The sequence below is a fragment of the Podarcis muralis genome, chromosome 2 (genome assembly GCF_964188315.1).
Source record: "Podarcis muralis chromosome 2, rPodMur119.hap1.1, whole genome shotgun sequence".
Classification (NCBI taxonomy): Eukaryota; Metazoa; Chordata; class Lepidosauria; order Squamata; family Lacertidae; genus Podarcis; species Podarcis muralis.
The window spans coordinates 54487944-54508658 of record NC_135656.1 but is presented as its reverse complement, the minus strand read 5'-3'; the positions used below and the strand labels follow the sequence as shown (position 1 = coordinate 54508658).

The following is a 20715-nucleotide window of genomic DNA, read 5'->3' as shown; positions in this document are numbered from 1 at the left end:
GTGTTAAGATGTTAAGGAACTAAGAAATAGAGAACTGCAGCTGTAATCAATAAGTTAAAGAAAAAAGAATTTAATGAAAGTGAACTCAATAATTAGTTAATTGGAGGAGTTGCTGAAGAAATGTGAAACAAGGATGCAGAAAAGGGGAGGTATGGGGAAGTCCGGGAAGTAAGGTGTATGAAAAAAAGGTTACGAAATTATACATGTTTATATGTTTGTATGTTTGTGTATTGTTTGTGTTTATTTTGTGTTTGGAAAACCAATAAAAATTTATTTTAAAAAAAAAATATAACCCCAGGTGTTTGTAACCCGAGGTACCACTGTATTTGCTTTTAATGACAGCAAATGTATTACTTTCCCTTAAATTAAAAATAAAATAACATTGTCAAGTTTTCCAGTGATAAAAATGACTGTCAAAGTGTGGTGAAAATGTCAAGTTGAAATTGTCTATTGGAAAAATTATTTGGTACAATTTCCCACATGGTATGTATTCCAATGTGTCTGTTCACCTCAGAAGTTCATCTCAGAGATAATCTTTCCCTGCTAATTTGGTAGATTTCCATTGCTAATAATTCTTAAACTTATGTGCAACAATAGCTAAAGAACATCAAGCTCAGTGTTTATCGGACTATGTCCTTGTTTCTACCGAAAAAAACAAAGATTTCTCTTGTTGGAAGTGACGTGAGCAAAGAGGGAGATATGAATGCTGTGACCACAACAGGCGGCTGAAACTGTTTCCGCATTAGCGTGAAAAACAAAAGAATAGATCTGTCTTTTTTGATTACCAATCTTTTTGAATGTCAAGCTTGCAAAAACATAAGTAAGATTTCTGTTCTTCACTTTTGTATAAGTTACTCCTTCTAATTCCTCAGGTGAGAAATTGTTCAGAGCGCACATGATGCACTGAAAATAACACAAGTCACAAATGCTCTTTGGTGCTTGCTAATGGGCTCTATAAAAGAAAGCTACGCTGCAGTGTGTGTGTGTGTGTGTGTGTGTGTGTGTGTGTGTGAGAGAGAGAGAGAGTGTGAGCATATGTGGAGAGGAAGCTTCTTTATTTTTATAGTGTTGGAAAGAGGATTTACTCTAGTTGAGGAGCAGAGACTAGGGTGTGGACTGAAAGGCTGACATAGGCTTAGTGAGAGAATCCTAGCTCTCTGTGCTGCATGAAGGATAGCTTAACACAAATTTATGTAATAACTCTTTGTGTTGGGGTGGGAGCTCAATATAAATAAAATTATTACCCACAAAAAACAAACGCAACCCCTCCATCCCTCTTAATAATACTGTCAAAGGAAAATGAGAATAACTTTGAAATTATGCAGAAAAGAAAACTTTGAACGGAGGAAGGCAAGAGAATTCTTTTTGGAATGGAAAAAAGCTGATTTTACGAGAGAGAGGGAGAGAGGATTGGCTTAAACTGCAGAACTGGAGCGTTAAGCATACCATGAAGTAGCAATGCTTTCTCACCCATCACCAGGGTTACCCAGCTCACTCAGGCTTGCAACAGCATCTGTGCTAATTTGAAAGGCCATGATTAAAACAAATCCCTTGTGTTTTTCAGGAAACAGAGGCCTGAATTGCTAAAGTGGTGAATTTAGCAACTCGCTTGGTGAATTCCTCTGGATAGAATTTAGGATGAAAGAAGAATATAAATCTTTTCTAAGTATCGGCTGTGGCAGCTTTGGATTTAGCTGTGAATGAGTAAATTGTAAAGTAGACTCTGTGAGATATGCTATAGGCCCACCCAGTGGAGAACTAGGACATGACACAAGTAAAAATGTAAACACTGCAAAATGCTTTTTTCCCCATAAACTACTTATTGAGGTTTAAGATTATATCTAACCTTTGCTGACTTTCACTTGTGCACTTTGAAGCATAACATGGAGAAACCATAGGATAAAGCCAGTACTTGGAATGAATTAGTTTGGTTTAAGCAAGTTCACTGAATTAGTTCAAAAAGTTCTTAACTACATCTGAATGCTACTTTGGCCTTTACGCTTAAAGATACTCTCTCTCTCTCTCTCTCTCTCTCTCTGCATTCCACTATGTGTGTGTTTTGATGTTTTCTTAGTCTTCAAAAATATCTTTATATTTCAACATGGAGCCATGCAACATCCTGAATACTAGGAATTTTTTTTGCCAAGGCTCATTTCTAGGGTTGCCACATGTCCTCTTTTTCCAGGACATGTCCTCTATTTCAGGGGTAAAATTTCTGTCTGGGTGGATTTTTTAAATTTGTGAAAATGTCTCTGCCTATACTTTCCAGATGAGACATAGACATAATTGGTGGTTAAAGACTTGCTTTACGCTTCTCTTTTCCTGCCCCCCTCAGCAATATATCACAGCTTCTATAGCCTACATATTAGGGCAGTTCATAAAAAACTTTTTTTTGAAAATGCCTGCTCCAAATGTCTTACCTTACTACACTAGGGATTATATAGCTATATCTGAAATTTCATGCATATCAGTTAATATCTTGACCTTCCTCCATGAAAATAGCTGTTTACTTGGCCATTTTCCTATGTCATGAAGGCTGAAATTTCAATTCAGTGGAGCAGTGTCAAGATATTAACTGATACGCATGAAATTTTAGATATAGCTATATATATATATAATATATATATATATAATATATTATATATATATATATATATATATAATATATATAATATATATAATATAACTTTTTTTATATAATATATATAATCCCTAGTGTAGTAAGATAAGACCTTTGGAGCAGGCATTAAAAAAAAAGGTTTTTATGAACCGCCCTACTACATATAGCAGGGGTATTTAAAATGAGAGTCGTCATGACATCCTCTTTTTTGCTCTTCAAAATATGGCAACCCTAGCTGAACTTAAACTGAACTGCGAAGTGAAGTGAATCAAACCAGATGGTTTTGTAAAGGGTTGAACATGAAATAGAATTCTTTTTAAGCAGATAGATTTGTGCCTTTGGTGTGCATAAAAGGTAAAGGACCCCTGACAGTTAAGTCCAGTTGTGGACGACTCTGGGTTGCGGCACTCGTCTTGCTCTTGGTATGCATAGCTGGTACCTAAGCCCACTTCACTGCTTAAAACAGATGCCATTCAATGATTAGGACTATAGAATTGGGCAGAAAGGTTGGCGCTGTTGAAGAATAGTCCCATGGGATCAAATAAACATGAGGTGGGACAGTGCTCCCTACTGCCAAGTCAAAATATATTCCTCAAAAGGTGAAAAGTTATATTTGTGTCTGAAGATTAGGGTCACATCCACACCATACATTTAAAGCACATCTAGTGCACATTTAAAGCAAATGGTCTTACCCAAAGAATCCTCAGAACTGTTTTCTCTGGCAATATCCTGAAAACGCTGATCAGATGCGCTTTTACTCGCAAGATTGAATGTATTGCCCTCAGCTGCACTTGAGGGACTATTCCAACAGATTCCACATGGAAATTGCTCATGTCCCTGTGGAGATGGCAGTACCGAATCGGTGGTGCATGGCCTTCTGGCTTGCACTCTTTATAAAGACTTGAGGAATGAGATTATTACCCCTCTTTTATTGTCCATTCCCAACCACTGCCACAGTGTCCTTTCTCTTGGCAGATCAAGATGAGCAGGTGACAGCAAAGGTTGCAAGGTTTTTAGCTGGGGCAATCAGAATAAGATCCACTAACAGACTATTGATTCAAAACCCTAAAATGTATTTTATATAATTGACTTTTCATTTCTGTTCTTTGTATATCGTATTGTTGTTTTATTGCTATGGCCGATGGCTGACGCAAATAAAGATTCATTCACTCATTCATTCCTCAGAACTGTGGTTTACCCTTCACAGAGCTACAATTCCTAGCACCCTTAATGAACCATAGCTCCCAGGACTCTTTGAGGGAATCATACACAATGAGATCCCCAGGCTATTTTCATCACCTGGCCTTCATGTAGCAAGCCCACAGGGATGTTTGTTGCTGGATCTGTAATGGAAAGTCTGTTATTAAAATAAACGTGAACTCACTTTGGCATCCCATTTCTCTGTATGGCAGAGGGCAGAACTTGATCAGCCTTATAGAAAGCAGCCCTCTAAACTAGGCACCCCCAACCTGTGGCCCTCCAGCTGTTTTGGGACTACAACTCCCATCATCCCTAGCTAACAGTACAAGTGGTCAGGGATGATGGGAATTGTAGTCCAAAACATCTGGAGGGCCGAAGGTTGGGGATGCCTGCTCTAGACATAACTGTCCTGTTTCCGCGGTTGAACCAGACCCCACAATTCTTGAAGGAATCATGGCCACCCAAAAGTTCTTGCCTCTTGCCTATTTGTGCTCCCTGCTGTTGCAAACATTCGTAAGGGAGCCATGGGCTTTTTTCTAGAAATAATTATTGGAAAGCTGTGAGCTAACCAACCATTGAAAACCTTGAAGTTTTAAGTGTACTTTGACTCTACCTAACTTCTATGGAGAAGAGAGGTGGGGATTCTGAGGGAAGGGATAACAGAGAACTCCATCCTTTGGTATGAGTTCCTTCTAGTGTACTATTGTGTTTTGTGAGATGAGCCTGAAGAGGACAGGGCCTTAATTTTGGGAAGACGACATCGATATTTCTGTAGTTCCTCAATCATAAATTTATCTTTAAAAAAGATCTTCATTGTCTTTTTGGAGTCTGGTTCCTGCTTACAGGAGGTTGATAAACAGTAAATAGGCCTTCCTGGCAAATACAAGGATTAGTGTTCTGATCTTTTCTGCAACCATTAGGGTCAGGGTGCTAGCTGTTCTTTCCAAATCATGTAGAAGAAGATAATGTAGGTGCTTGCACCAGGGTCACAGTTCATTCATAAGGGATGTATTTTATATTAAGTTCATGCCAGCTGTTCTAATGCCATGAGCCGTAGAGATAAACCACATAAAATTCCCGACTAGCACTCATTGTTACATTAGGTTCTCAGAAACATGAAAATCCAAGCCGTGTAAGGAAAAACCAGGCAATTAGCAGTGCTCATCCATTCTTGACTAACACAATATAGTACAGTTCCCTGTTCAGGGCAAAAAGCAGCTTGCTATGTGATTTTTTAATTGTGAAATGGTTTGAGGAAATCACTTTTAAAAATCCTTCCTCATCCCTTGTGCACCAAACTTCTGCAAAACTGCAAAACAAAAAAAGCCAAAGATAGAACCACATGTGAATGATTATCAACACTGGGGTGGATATTTAAGTTGTAATTAGAAAAATCTTAATAATTATTCACAAAGAAAACAGTTTATAAGAAGTAAATAAGGAGGCCAGATACAGGACAAAGGAAGTCTTTTATTTGGCTGTTTGTATTGTTGTATGTTATGCTCATGTTTAATGAGAGTGGATTTGTGTATTGGGGGGTGGGGGGTTGGTGTTATGTTGTAAATAAAATTCCAATAAAAAAAAGGGGGGGGGAAGATTAACACTGGGGCAGCCTTTCAACTATCGGTCATGGTATGAAACTTTTCTGGTTTACAGTGGTACCTCTGGTTATGAACTTAATTCGTTCTGGAGGTCCGTTCTTAACCTGAAACCATTCTTAACCTGAGGTAACACTTTAGCTAATGGGGCCTCCCGCTGCCGTCAGTGCGCGATTTCTGTTCTCATCCTGAGGTAAAGTTCTCAACCCGAGGTACTACTTCCGGGTTAGCAGAGTCTGTAAACTGAAGTGTTTGTAACCTGAGGTGTTTCTAACCCGAGGTACCACTGTACATAGAATCATAGAATCATAGAGTTGGAAGAGACCACAAGGGCCATCGAGTCCAACCCCCTGCCAAGCAGGAAACACCATCAGAGCACTCTGACATATGGTTGTCAAGCCTCTGCTTAAAGACCTCCAAAGACGGAGACTCCACCACACTCCTTGGCAGCAAATTCCACTGTCGAACAGCTCTTACTGTCAGGAAGTTCTTCCTAATGTTTAGGTGGAATCTTCTTTCTTGTAGTTTGGATCCATTGCTCCGTGTCCGCTTCTCTGGACATATTGCAGATTTTTGAAATGCTGGGTCTACTTGAAACCTCCGGGGCGTCTCAGGGTGCACATGGAACTCTTTGCATGTACAGATGTCCCTACTCAGCTGGGACTGCAATCAAGTTGAAAAGACAATATGTACACTAGAGCTATATGTATGCTTCATGGGGTGCCTATACATGGGGAAAGCTCCAAGTTCTTTTCACTGCACAGATTTTGCTTTTAAACCTTTCCTCACAACGGTTTTGTGGTTATTCATATTTTGTTTCTGAATCGCTCAATGGGTACGAGTTTGAGACTCTTAATCTCAGGCTTGTGGGTTCAAGCCCCATGTTGGGCAGAAAAAGATTCCTTGCATTGCGAGGGGTTGGACTAGATGACCCTGGTGGTCCCTTCCAACTCTTGACAATTCATAGAATCCTAAAATTATAGTCACATCGTTCTAGGATCTGAACATGAAAGTGGCTTCTATCTTCATTTTAGGTAGATTTCTCTGTTGCACCCATGCTTGTGTTACATTTTTACTTCCATTGACATTTCTGAGAAGTGATGCATTTGCTCATTTACCGTTGCATTCAAACCCCACCTTTCCTCCAAAGAGCTCAAGGGTAGTGTTCATGCTTCTATCCCTCCCCATTTTATTCTCACAGTAACCATGTGAGATAAGTTAGGCTGAGAGAAGGCACTTGGCCCAAGATCACTCAGTGAGCATCAAGGCAGGATCGGAACCCTGGTCTTTCAAGTCCCAGGCCAGCACTCTAACCACTCCATTATATGCAATGACTCCATTATATGAAATGATTATAATGCACGTGTCAATCTGAATATCTTAATATGACCAAAACGAACCCCCCCCAAAAAAAACCACATTCTACTGTTTCACACCCGTTCCCCGTCCTCCAAATTACAGCTTTGTGTAATGTTGTGCCTGAGAGATTTCTGGGGAAGTCAAAATTATCACATGCTATTTTGCAATTTCGACGCGGGTGGCGATGTGGATAAAAGCCTCAGCGCCTAGGGCTTGCCGATCGAAAGGTCGTCAGTTCGAATCCCCGCGGCGGGGTGCGCTCCTGCTGCTCGGTCCCAGCACCTGCCAACCTAGCAGTTCGAAAGCACAATTAAGTGCAAGTAGATAAATAGGGACCGCTTACTAGCGGGAAGGTAAATGGCGTTTTCGTGTGCGGCTCTGGCTCGCCAGAGCAGCGATGTCACGCTGGCCACGTGACCCGGAAGTGAGTGAGATGAGCGCACAACCCTAGAGTCTGGCAAGACTGGCCCGTACGGGCAGGGGTACCTTTACCTTTACCTATTTTGCAATTTAATTGATCCTCACAACAGTATTCACTAACTGTACCCCACCCCCCCTTTATGGACAAAGCTGCTTTAAAAATAATAATGCTAGTATTGTTTCAGTTGAGGTTTTAAAAATAACCACCCACATTGGTATTCTAAAGATTCAACTTCAGAAAATTCAAATGCCAGTAGTATCCGATTTCTTTTCCAAGCATTAACACGTCTATGTGAAAAGAGAGCTAACACCATTGAAAATTAAGTTCATAACAGCTAGTCCGTCACCATGCAAGCTAGCTGAAAAATTAAGAGCTAATTGCCATAAAAGGTCCAAATTTAAAATAAAATTGAAGTGAGCTATACTAACCTTATACAATATCCTAGTGTTAGAACTTGATGTGCTCAGAGAAGAATTTGATCTTTCATATTTATCAGAACAGTTTGGAATACAATTAGGTCTCATTTGAAAAAGTAATCATTTTAATTTAGTTGCGCAGAAACAGGACACTGTGATCCATGAACAGATAATGTTCCTCATTAAAGCAGAGTAAGAACTTTGTGCACTGGGGCAGATGTACAGTGATAACCAGGATACAATGAAAATATACGATTTCTGGTTAAAAAGTACTCTTTAAAATTATAATCAGGTTTGTCATGATGCATGACTAAGAGATCAAAGGGACATGGGTAAACCTTAATCAGCAAAAGTTGAAATTAACGTTTTTAGAATAGCTTCTTCTGCATTCCATTGCAACACAGGGCTTTTTTTTTTGTTGGCAGAATGCTTTACGTAAGATTTAAAAAGATGGCTATGAGCAGAAATGTCCAAGTGTCATGAATAAAAGAGCCGTATGAAATCCCTTGTGATTAATTTCAAGGAACTAAGTGCTGTATTGTTGCTGCCTATGGACAGGATCCAGAAGACTTCAGGGATCACTTCCAAGCATTTCCATCACCACCAGTCCCAACGCTATCCCCATAATTGTGGTTCAGATGCTTTTTCTTTTTAGATGCTAAATGCATAGATGTGCAAAATGCTGCACTGAAACCTAATGATGACTGTAGCCAACAAAGAGTAACAACTGTGGTGGAAACCATTGGGTTTTCCAAGAGGCGGCTCCTGGACAATACCCTGTTGTTTCCATTTTGGGCCTCTACCTAATCACCTTGGCTCAGAAGTCTCCCATTCTGCCTAGAAATATTAGCAAGTTGGGGAAGAATGCATTTGGAACTCCTGCTGCCGCCCTACATTGAGATCTCTTGGAACTGGCAAAACCTACACTTTCTCCATGTCCTGACTCAATAAGGCACCCTGCGAAGGCATTTGAAAGAACACAAAAGGGTTTAAATGGGAAAGGGTGACAGGGCATGCAAACCCCAGCCCTGATGTCCCCAGGCATGCACTACAGAAACCCAAGCTGTTTTCAATGTGTTCAGCTGAATTTGCTTAAAATGCCTCTTTGTATATTTGGGATGAATATGCAAATATTGGGGGGGGGGGTCATAGAGGAAGGGGCTTGCACGTGTATTTTCCCTCCCCAGTTTAAGCCATTTGCTTGTTTAAATACCAGGCTCTTGTCACTGCTATTGAGAGCCCCCTTCTTTTTGTTAGATAAACATTCATCCTTCTTTTGCTCATTTCAAAATTCTCTTCCATTCTAGCACCAACCCAAGACTGTAACTCATCTTAATACTATGAAACTTGTGAAATTTTAGACTTCACTGGATTACAGAAGCAGTGAGATATCAGAAACAGTCCTTCTTGCAGACACTTTGTCTGTCTGAAACTCCCAGTCCTGTCTTTCCTACACCCCTGAATGGCAACTCCCCTCTGGCTGCGGGCAGGAACTTTTTTTTGGTGTGGACGTGTGTGAAATTTTGATTCAGACACTGAGGGGGCAAAAGGTTAAAGCTCTCCTTTCCCAGATCACGGTCCCTGTCCGGCTTAGACCTATGCCAGCAAATCACACACTAAGCAAGGACAAGCTATGTGACGTATGTCATATTTACTTTGACACTCAGATCATGAGTCCTCACTAGTCAGTGCATGTACCCAAGCCCTGGGCATCCAAATCCTGCCAGGCTATGCTCACACCTCCTCCCTCACTTACCTATGTTGTTACTCCAACAAGAGAGCAGTCCTCATTTCCTTCTTCCTCTCTCTAATGCCTTTGTGTTAGACACAATACATGTTGTGTACTTTCCACCATTTTATACTAGTTTCGCTTGCTGTCATAGCAGCATGCTGGGCATTTTGAAAAGGAAAGTACACACATCTGCATATATCTTGTAGGAGGGGTAGTCAATGTTGTGTTCTCCAGATTTTTTCTGGGCTACAAACGCCATCCTTGACCATGCCTACTGGACATGATGGGAGCTAAAGGTACAGCAGTATATGGGAAGCACATTGGCTACCCACCCCTGACTTAAAAACCCCCACAACAGGTGGGAATGTGTGGCAAACAGATGAAAGGCCTTGAGTCCTTCTTTTGGATAAGAATTAACTCCAAGTTGCAGAAGTACTGTAAGGGTTAGACAGCTTGATTTATACCATCCTAAGTTATGTCTCAGGTTGTGCTCAGGTAATGTTCCAATCCATCATTAGCTGCTTGCCTATTGCAGTTAAAAGTTTTTATAGGTTACCCAAAACGTAATCAGGAACAATTTGGTGACTGAACTCTTCACACAATGCATACTTTCAGAGCTCCCAAGGGCATGCTATACTAATGCCAGGAATACAAGCACACTATAAAAGTGCAGAAGCTCAGATTACTCATAGTAGGCAATCTCCACAATCAATGCCAAAGTATTAATAGCTAGCCTACTTATTGTGCAGATTTCTAGTTGCAGAGCCTTCCTTGGTTAATTTTATCTTCCAATGATTTCTTAAAACATTTTTCAATGTATGCTACATTGGATATCACTCAGTAGAATGGTAGGAAATATTACATGAAAATTAGATATCTTTTAAGTTAGAAAATAGAGAAACACACAGAGAGAAACCATTCACTGCAGACCTGTGCTCAATTCAAGATTGAGGCATTAGAGACTCAATTTTTAAGCTATAAGTGGAAGACGCTGGAAATGTATCTTTACCATGCATCTCATTGAACCTGCTACCCACCGGTAGATTATTTTTCAATGTGGGGAGAATGGGTATGAATCTGGTCAAATTCTGGAAAAAAAATGTCCCATCCATTCTCTGCTAAAATACAACTAATGAAAGATCAATATATATATTTCAGAGGAAAAACTGCCAAAGCACAGAATTTAATTTGCAAATACCCAAGATTTGAATGTGCAAAGTTATCTGAATTTCTTGCACAACATTTATTTAAAGTGTTTAGCCAACAACTCTGGGCTACATGAAAACAGATCACATGGAGAATTGTGCAGAGGCATGGGAAGGAGCAAAACCTAGTGTATGACCAGGTATTTGCTGACAAGGAGGCTGATTTGTTAAGTTACACTGGTTCACCGATATTATCCAATGGGATACTCAAAATCTGTACCACTATGACAAAATTAAGACTTGCGAGATACTGTTAGCTACTTCCATTTCTCAACAAAGGACGACAAAATTATTACTTTCTCAGAGACATGCAAGTTTTTCATGTGAAGTAGGTACTTGTTTGTCATTTTGGATAGGATTCCAACACTTGCTTTACAATTAAGAAGCCTAATTATAAAACGCCATTGGTGCAATCCAACATTTGGCATGAGCAACTTCACCTTCCTCTCCAGCAGCTCCCACAGACCCCAAAATCTGCTCAAGGGTTCCCCAAACCTCTGAAGCAGATTTTGACAGCACACATGTGGGTGCAAGGGGATAGGAGAGGAAGGCGAAGCCCTGTGCTATGCTCCATTCATGCAGGGATGTCTTTGGATAAACCACATTGGATACAAGCACGCCGTGATTGAAATGTAGCATTTGCTCAATAGGAACAAATCCTCCTTTGAATAAATGAGGCTTTTTTTGTTATTCAAGGCTGGACAACATTACTGGGAAGATATATTGTTAAAGGTCAAATTGAAACACTTTCAAAGAGCAATTTGGGGACAATTTAATTGGTGTAGGACAACATTCATCCAAACCGCTTTCTGAAGCAGGTTGTTTTTGGGGAACCATTTGAAAGTCTATTCTTGATTTTTTAGTATGAAAGTGAACATCTCAGATTTATACAATTATGATAGAGCTATTTACAAAATACATACAAATTGAAACATTTATAAATGCGGTAGCTTTGAGCCTGGAAAGCCTTTTGGACCATTTACTGTAAACAAAAACATAATCTAAGTTGGTGCTGTAAACTCTTCAAAAGTTATATGTGGGACTCATTCTGCTTTGCTTCAAGATTAGGTTTTATTGAGATAGTTTTCTAGTTTGCTAAACTGGTAGAAAAAAAGGGAATGTATATCTTTTGTTTAGGATTGTAGTTGCATGCTGCCATGGGAAAGCAACTGTAAAGTTCATGGTTTCATTTCCTCTTATCTATAAAAACTTCTGAACTACAAAAGTTTTCAAAATAATAATATTTTGCCAGAGGCTGTTGGACTGGGAAAGAAATGTTACATTTTAAACAGTATAATCATGAACCTGTATTAAAGGTATAGACATTACAGGACAGTTCAAAACTGTATTCAAGAGTCCTATAAAAAGGAACACAAAAGGCTCGTTTGTTTTTGTTGCTCCAGACGACAATTCAAGCATTAACCTTGCATGATAGTGACTAAGAGCTGGTTTCTGGTCCCAGTTTTAAGTGTCTCAAAAGTGAAGGCTTTTTCAGTTTGGCCCATTTAAGTCCAACAATAAGGATAAGTCAGCTCAAAACACAGAAATGAGGGCAAAGACTCCATATAATAAAGCACAGGGATATGCTACTAAAAGTTGTTGTCCTTCCATTGCCAAGGCTGAAATGAAGATTTTGGAAGCTGAAAAGCTACACCATCCAATAATTCCAGCAGCAAGAATAACTCCCATCATACCCCTGAAAAACAAAATGATTTAAACACAATGTTGGGTAACAGCTTCGCATCACTGTACACACGTCAAAACAGTCCTGTGCATTCTTCAAAGGTATTCCAGTTACTATGGCTTTTAAGCATATTTTGGGGAAGGATAAAAATATGTATCCGGCAGCACTCTCAAGCATGCTACCACCAGTATTTGGGGATTCAAAATATAACTATATCACTCAATTAAGCCCGCCCACTAGTAAAGAAAGAATGGAAGGAAGGAAGAAAGAAAGGAAGTCTTTCTACGTTCCTCCCAAAAGAAAGGCTTGCTGAAGCCCTACAGAGATAACTGTGTATAAAAGAAAGACCAGCTAATACAGGGACAATGGCATTCTCAGTGGTGACCCCACAATTGTGGAATGAAATTCTACAGGACATCAGATAAGCCACAGCCCTTGCAGATTTTAAATGGGCATTAAAGATGTAGATCTTAACTACTGCCTTTGGGAACTAATTTAATCCAAGTTGAAGAACTCCCTGATTTTCCTGTGTTGATCCTCTTGTCTTTTAGTAATATTTTGAAATATTGTTTTCAAATATTAGGGGTGCTTTGTAGTTTTTTTTTTACTATACATTTAATATGTGGCTTATAATTTTTTTTATTGAAAAGCAATATACAAATTTACCCAACAGAGCAATCCAAACTTCCCATCTGCCATTCTGGACAGGTTGTGGATGAGGTGGAGGTGTCCCTCTGCTCAAGCCCTACCAGCCTCAGCTTTTCGGGGAGCTCTGACATCAATGGGGAAGCTCCACCATCAGCAGGGAAGCTTGCTGGTAGCAGCCAGAGGGACCCCCTGAAAGAGGGTGCGACTGGGCCAGCTCAGCGGATCCCGTGCAAATCCTGCCGCGACCATGTGACAGAAACAGCCAAATCCAGGCTTCCTCAACCTCAGCCCTCCAGATGTTTTGAGACTACAATTCCCATCATCCCTGACCACTGGTCCTGCTAGCTAGGGATCATAGGAGTTGTAGTCCAAAAACATCTGGAGGGCTGAGGTTGAGGAAGCCTGGCCTAATCCATGTCTCTTCACTGTGCCAACCTGGGAGCTGATACAGTGAAGGGACATTTCCCCCCCTTCCCTTTCTGTAGGGCACTGTGGGCTGCGGTGCTCTAACAAGTCCCATCACAACATGACATGGGCTAGGATTGCCACCCAAATAAAAGCACTATGACCAGAAAAGAAAGGAACCAAAGTAAACCACTTGATTGGAAAGCAGAGCTGTCAGTCATAGAACTACACCCCTACCTCTTTGCCTGGTGTATTGTATTCACGGAGAGCATCTTTTTCCCCTTTTACAAAAATATAGCAAATGGCAAACAAAATCTTAGAAGCCCCCTCAAAGCTCCAAGGTGAGCTCATGTTGCCTTGAACCTGATCTGATCCTAATATCTACAAGGTGTGGCTCTTTGTGTCCAAGGTGAATGCACAGCCCTAAGTTAATACAAGCTGCTTTTGTAGATTTCCCCACCACTAGAATTTATAGATGTAACATTCAGTATATCAGTGTAACATAATATTTGACGACAATACTTACTGTAGAGAAAATACAATTGCAAAGCTGGAAAGTATGATCATAGGAAGGAGACAGTATCCTAGCACACTGGCAACACAGCCAAACGAAACGCCCGTCATGCTCATTAAATTCAGGAGACAGAACATTCCTAAGCATCCGATTGCACTAATCCCATACACATAGCCAAACTGAATTTTGCCAGCCTAGAAAGGAGAGAATGCAATCAAAAGTTCAAACCACATTGTCTTATTAGGAGTTTTGTATATTAGATCCCCTTACTCTGAGCTATTTGGAGAATGGGAAAAATAGAATAAAATCAAAGAGGAAGAAAAAGAAAATATTACTTTTTATTAACATTGAAAATAAAGGATTACAGGCAGAATCATTTTCTTTACTGTTTTGATATTTTTACTTACTAGGTTTACAATAGTTTTTTTTAACTCTAGGTTGTTTATTTATTTATAAAAAAGATGAATGGGGAAGATGTTGCAAGAAAAAACTGTGTGTGCATGTTTTTTTGGGTGGGGTAGATCCAAGACACCAGATGAGTAACAATGCAAGAGATAAATACTCCCAACAGTGCGTGGACCACAAGCAGCCAGGTCTGTCGTCTACACATCTTTCCAAACCAAAAAGCACCGAGCCATACATCACCAGAGCACTGTAATGGGGCAGGGGAGATATAGTTTCTGTAAATTAATAAAAAGGCTTTTCCAGGTGCAGAAGTTTATATGAGACCCAGCTCATGATGTGTCTCCCCCAGGAGCCAGTCCTTATCTGTAGAAGCCCCACAAACTACTGAATCCTCTTTCTTATCCTTGCTCACTTTCTGAAGGCAGTTGAGAAACTTTTCAGCTGGTCTTTGAGAATTAAATACTTACATGAAATCTTTGATCAAAAGCATAGAAACAATTTAATAAATAAAAGGCCACCCGAATCAGTTTTTCATCTGAAGAACTGTATAACTAGATCTAGCTTCTTTGAAACTTGTCAATCAAAGTCCTAACAAAATATTTCACATTCATGCATATTCACCACATTGCCTCTGTAAACCTATTATATTTTGAAAGTATGCACACACAAAATTACTCTTGTATTTTTCTTCTGCATTTCAAACAGCCTGTATTTATACATTTTAAGAAACCACACCTACTAGAAATGCCTTAACTTGCAACTTTTGTTTTTGCCCAACAAATTTTAGATTGATGCCCCCCACCCCCATATGCGTACCACTGACATCTTACCAGCAATAATGTGGCACCAAAGGCTAGGCAGAAGACCATGGGCCCTGCCATATCAGTTTCATTCATTATGCTGCCATCTGCTGCTTTTAACGGGTGCAATACTGTAAGAGTTTTCTGCCAGATGTGGTCAAAATTGATTCCTAGTTCTGCATTATCAAACAAAGAACAGTATTTTAACATTTGTCATCAGTGCAAACATGTTGTTTTAAGCAGTCAGGGATTGCTGTATAAACTTGCAAGGCGTGAAGTGACCCAAAAGAAAACAAACAAACTCTTAGATATGGTTGCAGCTGCAAAATTCTGCTATGCAAAACACTGGGGAAAAGTTTGAAAGTACCTGCTGTGAGAGAATGGAAATAAAAAATCGTATCTGAATGTGCAGAAATTGGAAAGCTTACAAGTTACGTAAGGGTGAAAGAAGGGAGGCAAAAAAATCAACAGATTTGTAATATGTTTGTGGACTGGCACAATGAGTCACAAGCATCACTAGATAGGAGCTATTAGACATGCTGTAACAAGAAATATTAATTGTGGAAAAATATTCGCAAGGTATGAATGTGTTATAAAAGATAGCATAGCACAACTATGAAATATATTTAAAATAAAATAAAAACCCAGAAGTTTTTTGGGGGGGATGGGGTAGGGCCATAGTCAACTTTATCTCAGCCCTGTAATTAATTTCCACTTGAAACACACAAGAAGAAGAGTTTGGATTTGATATCCCGCCTTTCACTCCCTTTAAGGAGTCTCAAAGCGGCTAACATTCTCCTTTCCCTTCCTCCCCCACAACAAACACTCTGTGAGGTGAGTGGGGCTGAGAGACGTCAAAGAAGTGTGACTGGCCCAAGGTCACCCAGCAGCTGCATGTGGAGGAGCGGAGACGCGAACCCGGTTCCCCAGATTATGAGACTACCGCTCTTAACCACTACACTACACTGGCTCTCTAGTTTGTAAGAGCAGTTTGTAAGAGGCAAGTTAATGGAATAAAACCAGAGACCAGAGAAACTGCTAACAAAACTCAATAGCAGTTGTCTTACTATGTAAAGATAAATTAAAAAAATATATGCATGTATTCTTTTGGAAATCAGCTGTCAGTGCTCCTTTATAGCATCCCTCAAATATATTAGCAGATAAATAGATCTGCAATAAATAAAAACCATACCTTCTAGTAAGGGTGGCTCATCTTCAAAATTGCTTCCATAGAAGGACTGTGGGGAGGATGGAGTGTATGTTTGCGTTGGCTGAAAAATCTGGCCAGTGTAAGGCTGTTGTGGCTGCATCATCTCTGGAGGGACGTATCCGCCTTGCTGAGAATAGTCGTAGCCAGCATACTGTCTGCAGAAAGCAATTTTTAAAAATAGTATTAGATGAATGCTTACAACACAGGAATTTTAGAAACTCTTTCAAAGCCCTTATATACCTACTCCACAAGAGACACTTCCTAATAAATATTCCCTATACAATATCAAGGATATGGGTGGTGCTGTAGTCTAAACCACTGACCCTAGGGATTGCCGATCAGAAGGTCGGCAGTTCGAATCCCCGCAATGGGGTGAGCTCCCATTGCTCGGTCCCTGCTCCTGCCCACCTAGCAGTTCAAAACCATGTCAAAGTGCAAGTAGATAAATAGGTACTGCTCTGGCGGGAAGGTAAACGGCATTTCCGTGCACTGCTCTGGTTCACCAGAAGCAGTTTAGTCATGCTCGCCACATGACCCGGAAGCTGTTCGCGGACAAAAACCGGCACCCTCGGCCTATAGAGCAAGATGAGCGTGCAACCCCTAATGGTCAGGGGTACCTTTACCTTTATACAATATCAATGAATACAACACTGCAGACATGAATTCTTGGAACGCAATTTCTAGAAGATGGCTGTATGAATATATTCCGACAACATGTCAAGGAGAAGCAGAAAGAACTCTACCACTGTTTATCTGGAATTCAATGGTTTGGAATGCCTCACAACTATCAGTCCTATTAAAACCTTGTTTCCTTTTTTTAAGCCATCATTTGTACAGTGCTTGCCTCCTGTCAAATGTTCCTGACAATTTCTCTCCTCGCCCCCATCCCCTTCAATGATCACTTCCAGACAAATCCAACTGCATACTCAGATTATATTACTAAGATTGTTGTCAAGGCTTGGTTACAAGTTCCTTAATGTAGTCCAACATATTTCCGGACCTTAAATGAGGACCTAATCTAAGTCACCTTACTCTCCTATTCTAAAGAGTTGAATGAATCAAGTGGATAGTTGCATTTGTTTTAACACCTGTGACATGCACAATGACCTGGTACCCATTATGACACAAACCACCACAACTGGCCTTCTGGGTTGTTTGTATTTGTACTTTCCCCTAATTTCTAAGCAAGCTTCTTCACAGACAAGAATGCAGAACCTATCCAGAATTGGGTTCTAAGAACACATTCTAAGTGATGCATTGTATTTATTCATTTTAAGGCTCACTGCTCTTTAAACCTTGTAAGACAGGCTTGCATTGAATAAAATGACTGGCTGCCAGGCTGCCACAGGCAACAAGAAATTCCATGCAGGTGAGTGTAGGTTGGTGGAAGAGGGCAAGATTGCCAAGTCCCCTTTTCCCTTCGTTTCTGTGCTAGCCACAATAAAAAAAAAGTCTCTTCCCCTGCTTGGCTGTAGACTCCCCCCCCCCCCCCAATTTCCTTTTTTAAAACCAATCCACTAAAAAATGAATGGCTTATGTAGTAGCTTGCATTTCAATGATAGCTGAAAATAAGACTTCTTGTCCATGGCAGCCAGCTAGAAAATGTAAGCAGAATAATCTGCAGGCTGGTAACACTAATGGGCTTATTTACAAAGTTAGGTTTTGGTAAGTAAAGTACAAGACCTGCTATTAATGAACTGCTGATACATAAACAGGGCTCTCTATATATGAGCTACTTATAGCAGTATAAAATGTATTGGACTAAATGTGAATTTTTATGAACTGGAGCGAAGTGTAATTAAAGAGCATTGTAGTTTTATTAGTAACAGTGAATGTTTACAAGCACCCAACTTTTAAAAACTCTACTTGCATATAAAAACTGGCCTGTTTATGGCACCAATGTCCTATGTTTATCTTAAGGAATTAAATAATTTCTACATTTTTCATTTTCATTTTCTATTATGATTACTATAAGAATAAAAGAAACTCAAGTTACTTGTTGTATGTTCCTCCTGCATAGTCTCCTCCATAGGACTGTGCTTGATCATCAATGCTGTAACTTGTTTGATAGAAATCTGTATTGAAGTTGTCGAACCCAGACATTGCAATCTGTCTGCAAAATAAATTACATTTCAATGTATTCAAAAGTTAACACAATTCAACTAATTATATCTTCACTCCTAAGATGCAGACCCCTTCAAGCAGAATACAAAGCCCTACCACTACAAAAGCACATGTTCTCAGTGTTCGAAACCCCCATTGTTCTAGGTGCATTTTGCGACAGAGAATTTCATTAGCGCAAACAGTTTCTGAGTTCTGGGCCTAAGATTTCAGATTAAAACTGCAGAGTGGAAGGAAAGGGGGACCTTTTTCTGTCTCCCCACTTCTAGCTACTCTCTGAAGACTGGAGAAGGCATCCTCTTAAGAATATTAGGAGGGTGGGCATAGGAAGGACTAGACCATGTGAAAAATGAACATAATATTTTAGCTGCAGTTCATTCATTTTTAGCTTTGTATTCTTGTTATAAAATAGCATGCCTAGACATTCCGTTGTTGCACCCATAATTAAACCTAAGTTTAATGTGTCATTTAGCTCCTAGCTTTCATATCTCCGTTTCTAGCACTGCTTGTTCTTATAATCAATCACAGATATAAAAAGGCTCTTAGAAAAGAAATCAATTAAGTGCAAAAAGATACTACTGTATTGCCAAATCAAATAGTAAGTGGCAAATACAGGACCTCTTGAAAAATGGTATGCTTGTAACTTCAAGTGAAATACTAGAAGTATGTTAACTTAGTATAGGCAGTGTCTCAGGTTCTGTATCCAAGTAGGACTACTGACACATCTGGCTTTGCACTGTCAAGTCCAGCCATTCTCAATGTGGTGCTCTCCTCCAGCTGTTTCACAATGCCCATTAGCCATGCTGGACACCAGGCTGGGGAAGGCTAGTTTAGCCCTGCTAGTCAAGGACCTTTAAACTAGATCTGAATATGGAATCATGTACATGCAGTGCATATGCTCTACCACTCAGCTACCGCTCTTCTCTAAAACAAAACCTCTTTAAACCAGTTTGTTGTTAATTATACCCCAGAGCATTTGTAGCACTCTAGATCCCGCCCCCTGGCAGGTTCTACACTGCCATCACTGCACTGAGAAATATGCCAGGGCATATGTAGCCATCACCCACCATGTTTTATCCATAATAAATTATTTCAATTTATCCAAGAAAGACAACCGGAGGGGAAAACCCTCACCACCATCACCACTACACACAAAGCTGCATGACATTACTGCAAAAAAGGACGTTCTGAGCGAGGCTATCTGCCTCCGCTAAAACCCGTTTTAAACGGGATCATTTTAGCATTTCTTCCGACCTCTGGCATCAATGAAATTGGGATGCGGGTGCTTGGAAGCCACTAGCCTTTAGGAACAGACCCGGTGGTGGTGGTGGTGGTGGGGAGATCAGCACTGCAGACCTTCGTGCTACACAACAGAGAACGGGGGAGGCGATGAGGGCCGCTTGTGGGTCCCCTCTCTCGGCCAACTGCCTGCTGGAGGTGTATTTAAAGCTGAGTGGAGCTCAGGATCCCTGCCCCCCCCCCGCCTCTTCCCTCCCTTTCCCACGGCGCCTGTGGTTGCCAAGAGAGGGCGGGCGGCGGGTGTGACGAGCCCCCTGAGCTCACCTTCAGGCCCGGGCACCAGACCCCCTTCGCTACGCGCACGTCCGGCGGCCGCAACCCCGCGAAGACCCCTCACCCCTCCGCTCGCTCAGACGCTACGTGTCAGCCGCCCAAGGAGAAGCACTTCCGGATCGACAGGGGCATGCGTAGTGCAGAGCCGACGTCTTCACTCCCAACCTCCTCCAGCGGAAGCCGGTCTTCCCCCGCGTCTCTATGACGAGGCGAGGACGGCCGAACGTACGCCAGCGCGCGCCGCAACCCGAACGGCGTGAACGTGTGCGTCTCGCCGGGAGCTGCCTGCCTTCTGGCGCCCCGTGAGCATGCGCAGAGCGGAATGAGCCTGCGGGTGTCGCGGGCTGGACGGTTAATACACAAACACAAACACATATGTTAATAAAGGGAAACCACCCCCTCTTGTTGTTGTGCCTCTTCGAAAATAGAGGGCTTTGCCTTAAAAATGCTTCTCAAGATGATCCTTTCTAGTTTTTGAGCTTTGAAGATAACGTCCATTCTGAGGGGAGGCTAATGTGCATTGTGCTCCTAAGCGCTGCTGGCTCAGGTGCTGACCTGCGATAAGGCGCCCATTGCTCGTTTCCGCGCTGGCCCGCTTTCCCTCTTCAGTGCATGAGGCATTTCCGATAAGGAGGATTTATTGAGGAAACCCCTCGTGCGGCTGGGATGCTGGCTTAGTTCTCTGGCGTCACATGGCCTTATAAAACTCGGAACAGACCGCGCTGATCTGCTTTGCCAGCAGTCTTTGGACGCCGTGTGTAACACGTAGAGCTCTCTGTGTGTGTCTCTTTTGTCTACCGAATGC

At 41.1% G+C, this 20715-nt stretch overlaps 1 protein-coding gene across 1 annotated transcript; it reads right to left on the bottom strand.

The window, feature by feature from the left end:
- Positions 1–10545: 10545 nt before the first annotated feature.
- On the bottom strand, positions 10546–20058 carry YIPF5 (Yip1 domain family member 5). Its single transcript, XM_028717922.2, has 6 exons — positions 19902–20058; positions 18214–18330; positions 16200–16372; positions 15038–15183; positions 13815–13996; positions 10546–12247 (listed from the first exon to the last, which is right to left on the bottom strand). Exons 2-6 carry the CDS (start codon positions 18318–18320, stop codon positions 12085–12087), a joined length of 771 nt encoding a protein of 256 aa, XP_028573755.1. The 5' UTR covers positions 18321–18330; positions 19902–20058; the 3' UTR covers positions 10546–12084.
- Positions 20059–20715: the final 657 nt, after the last annotated feature.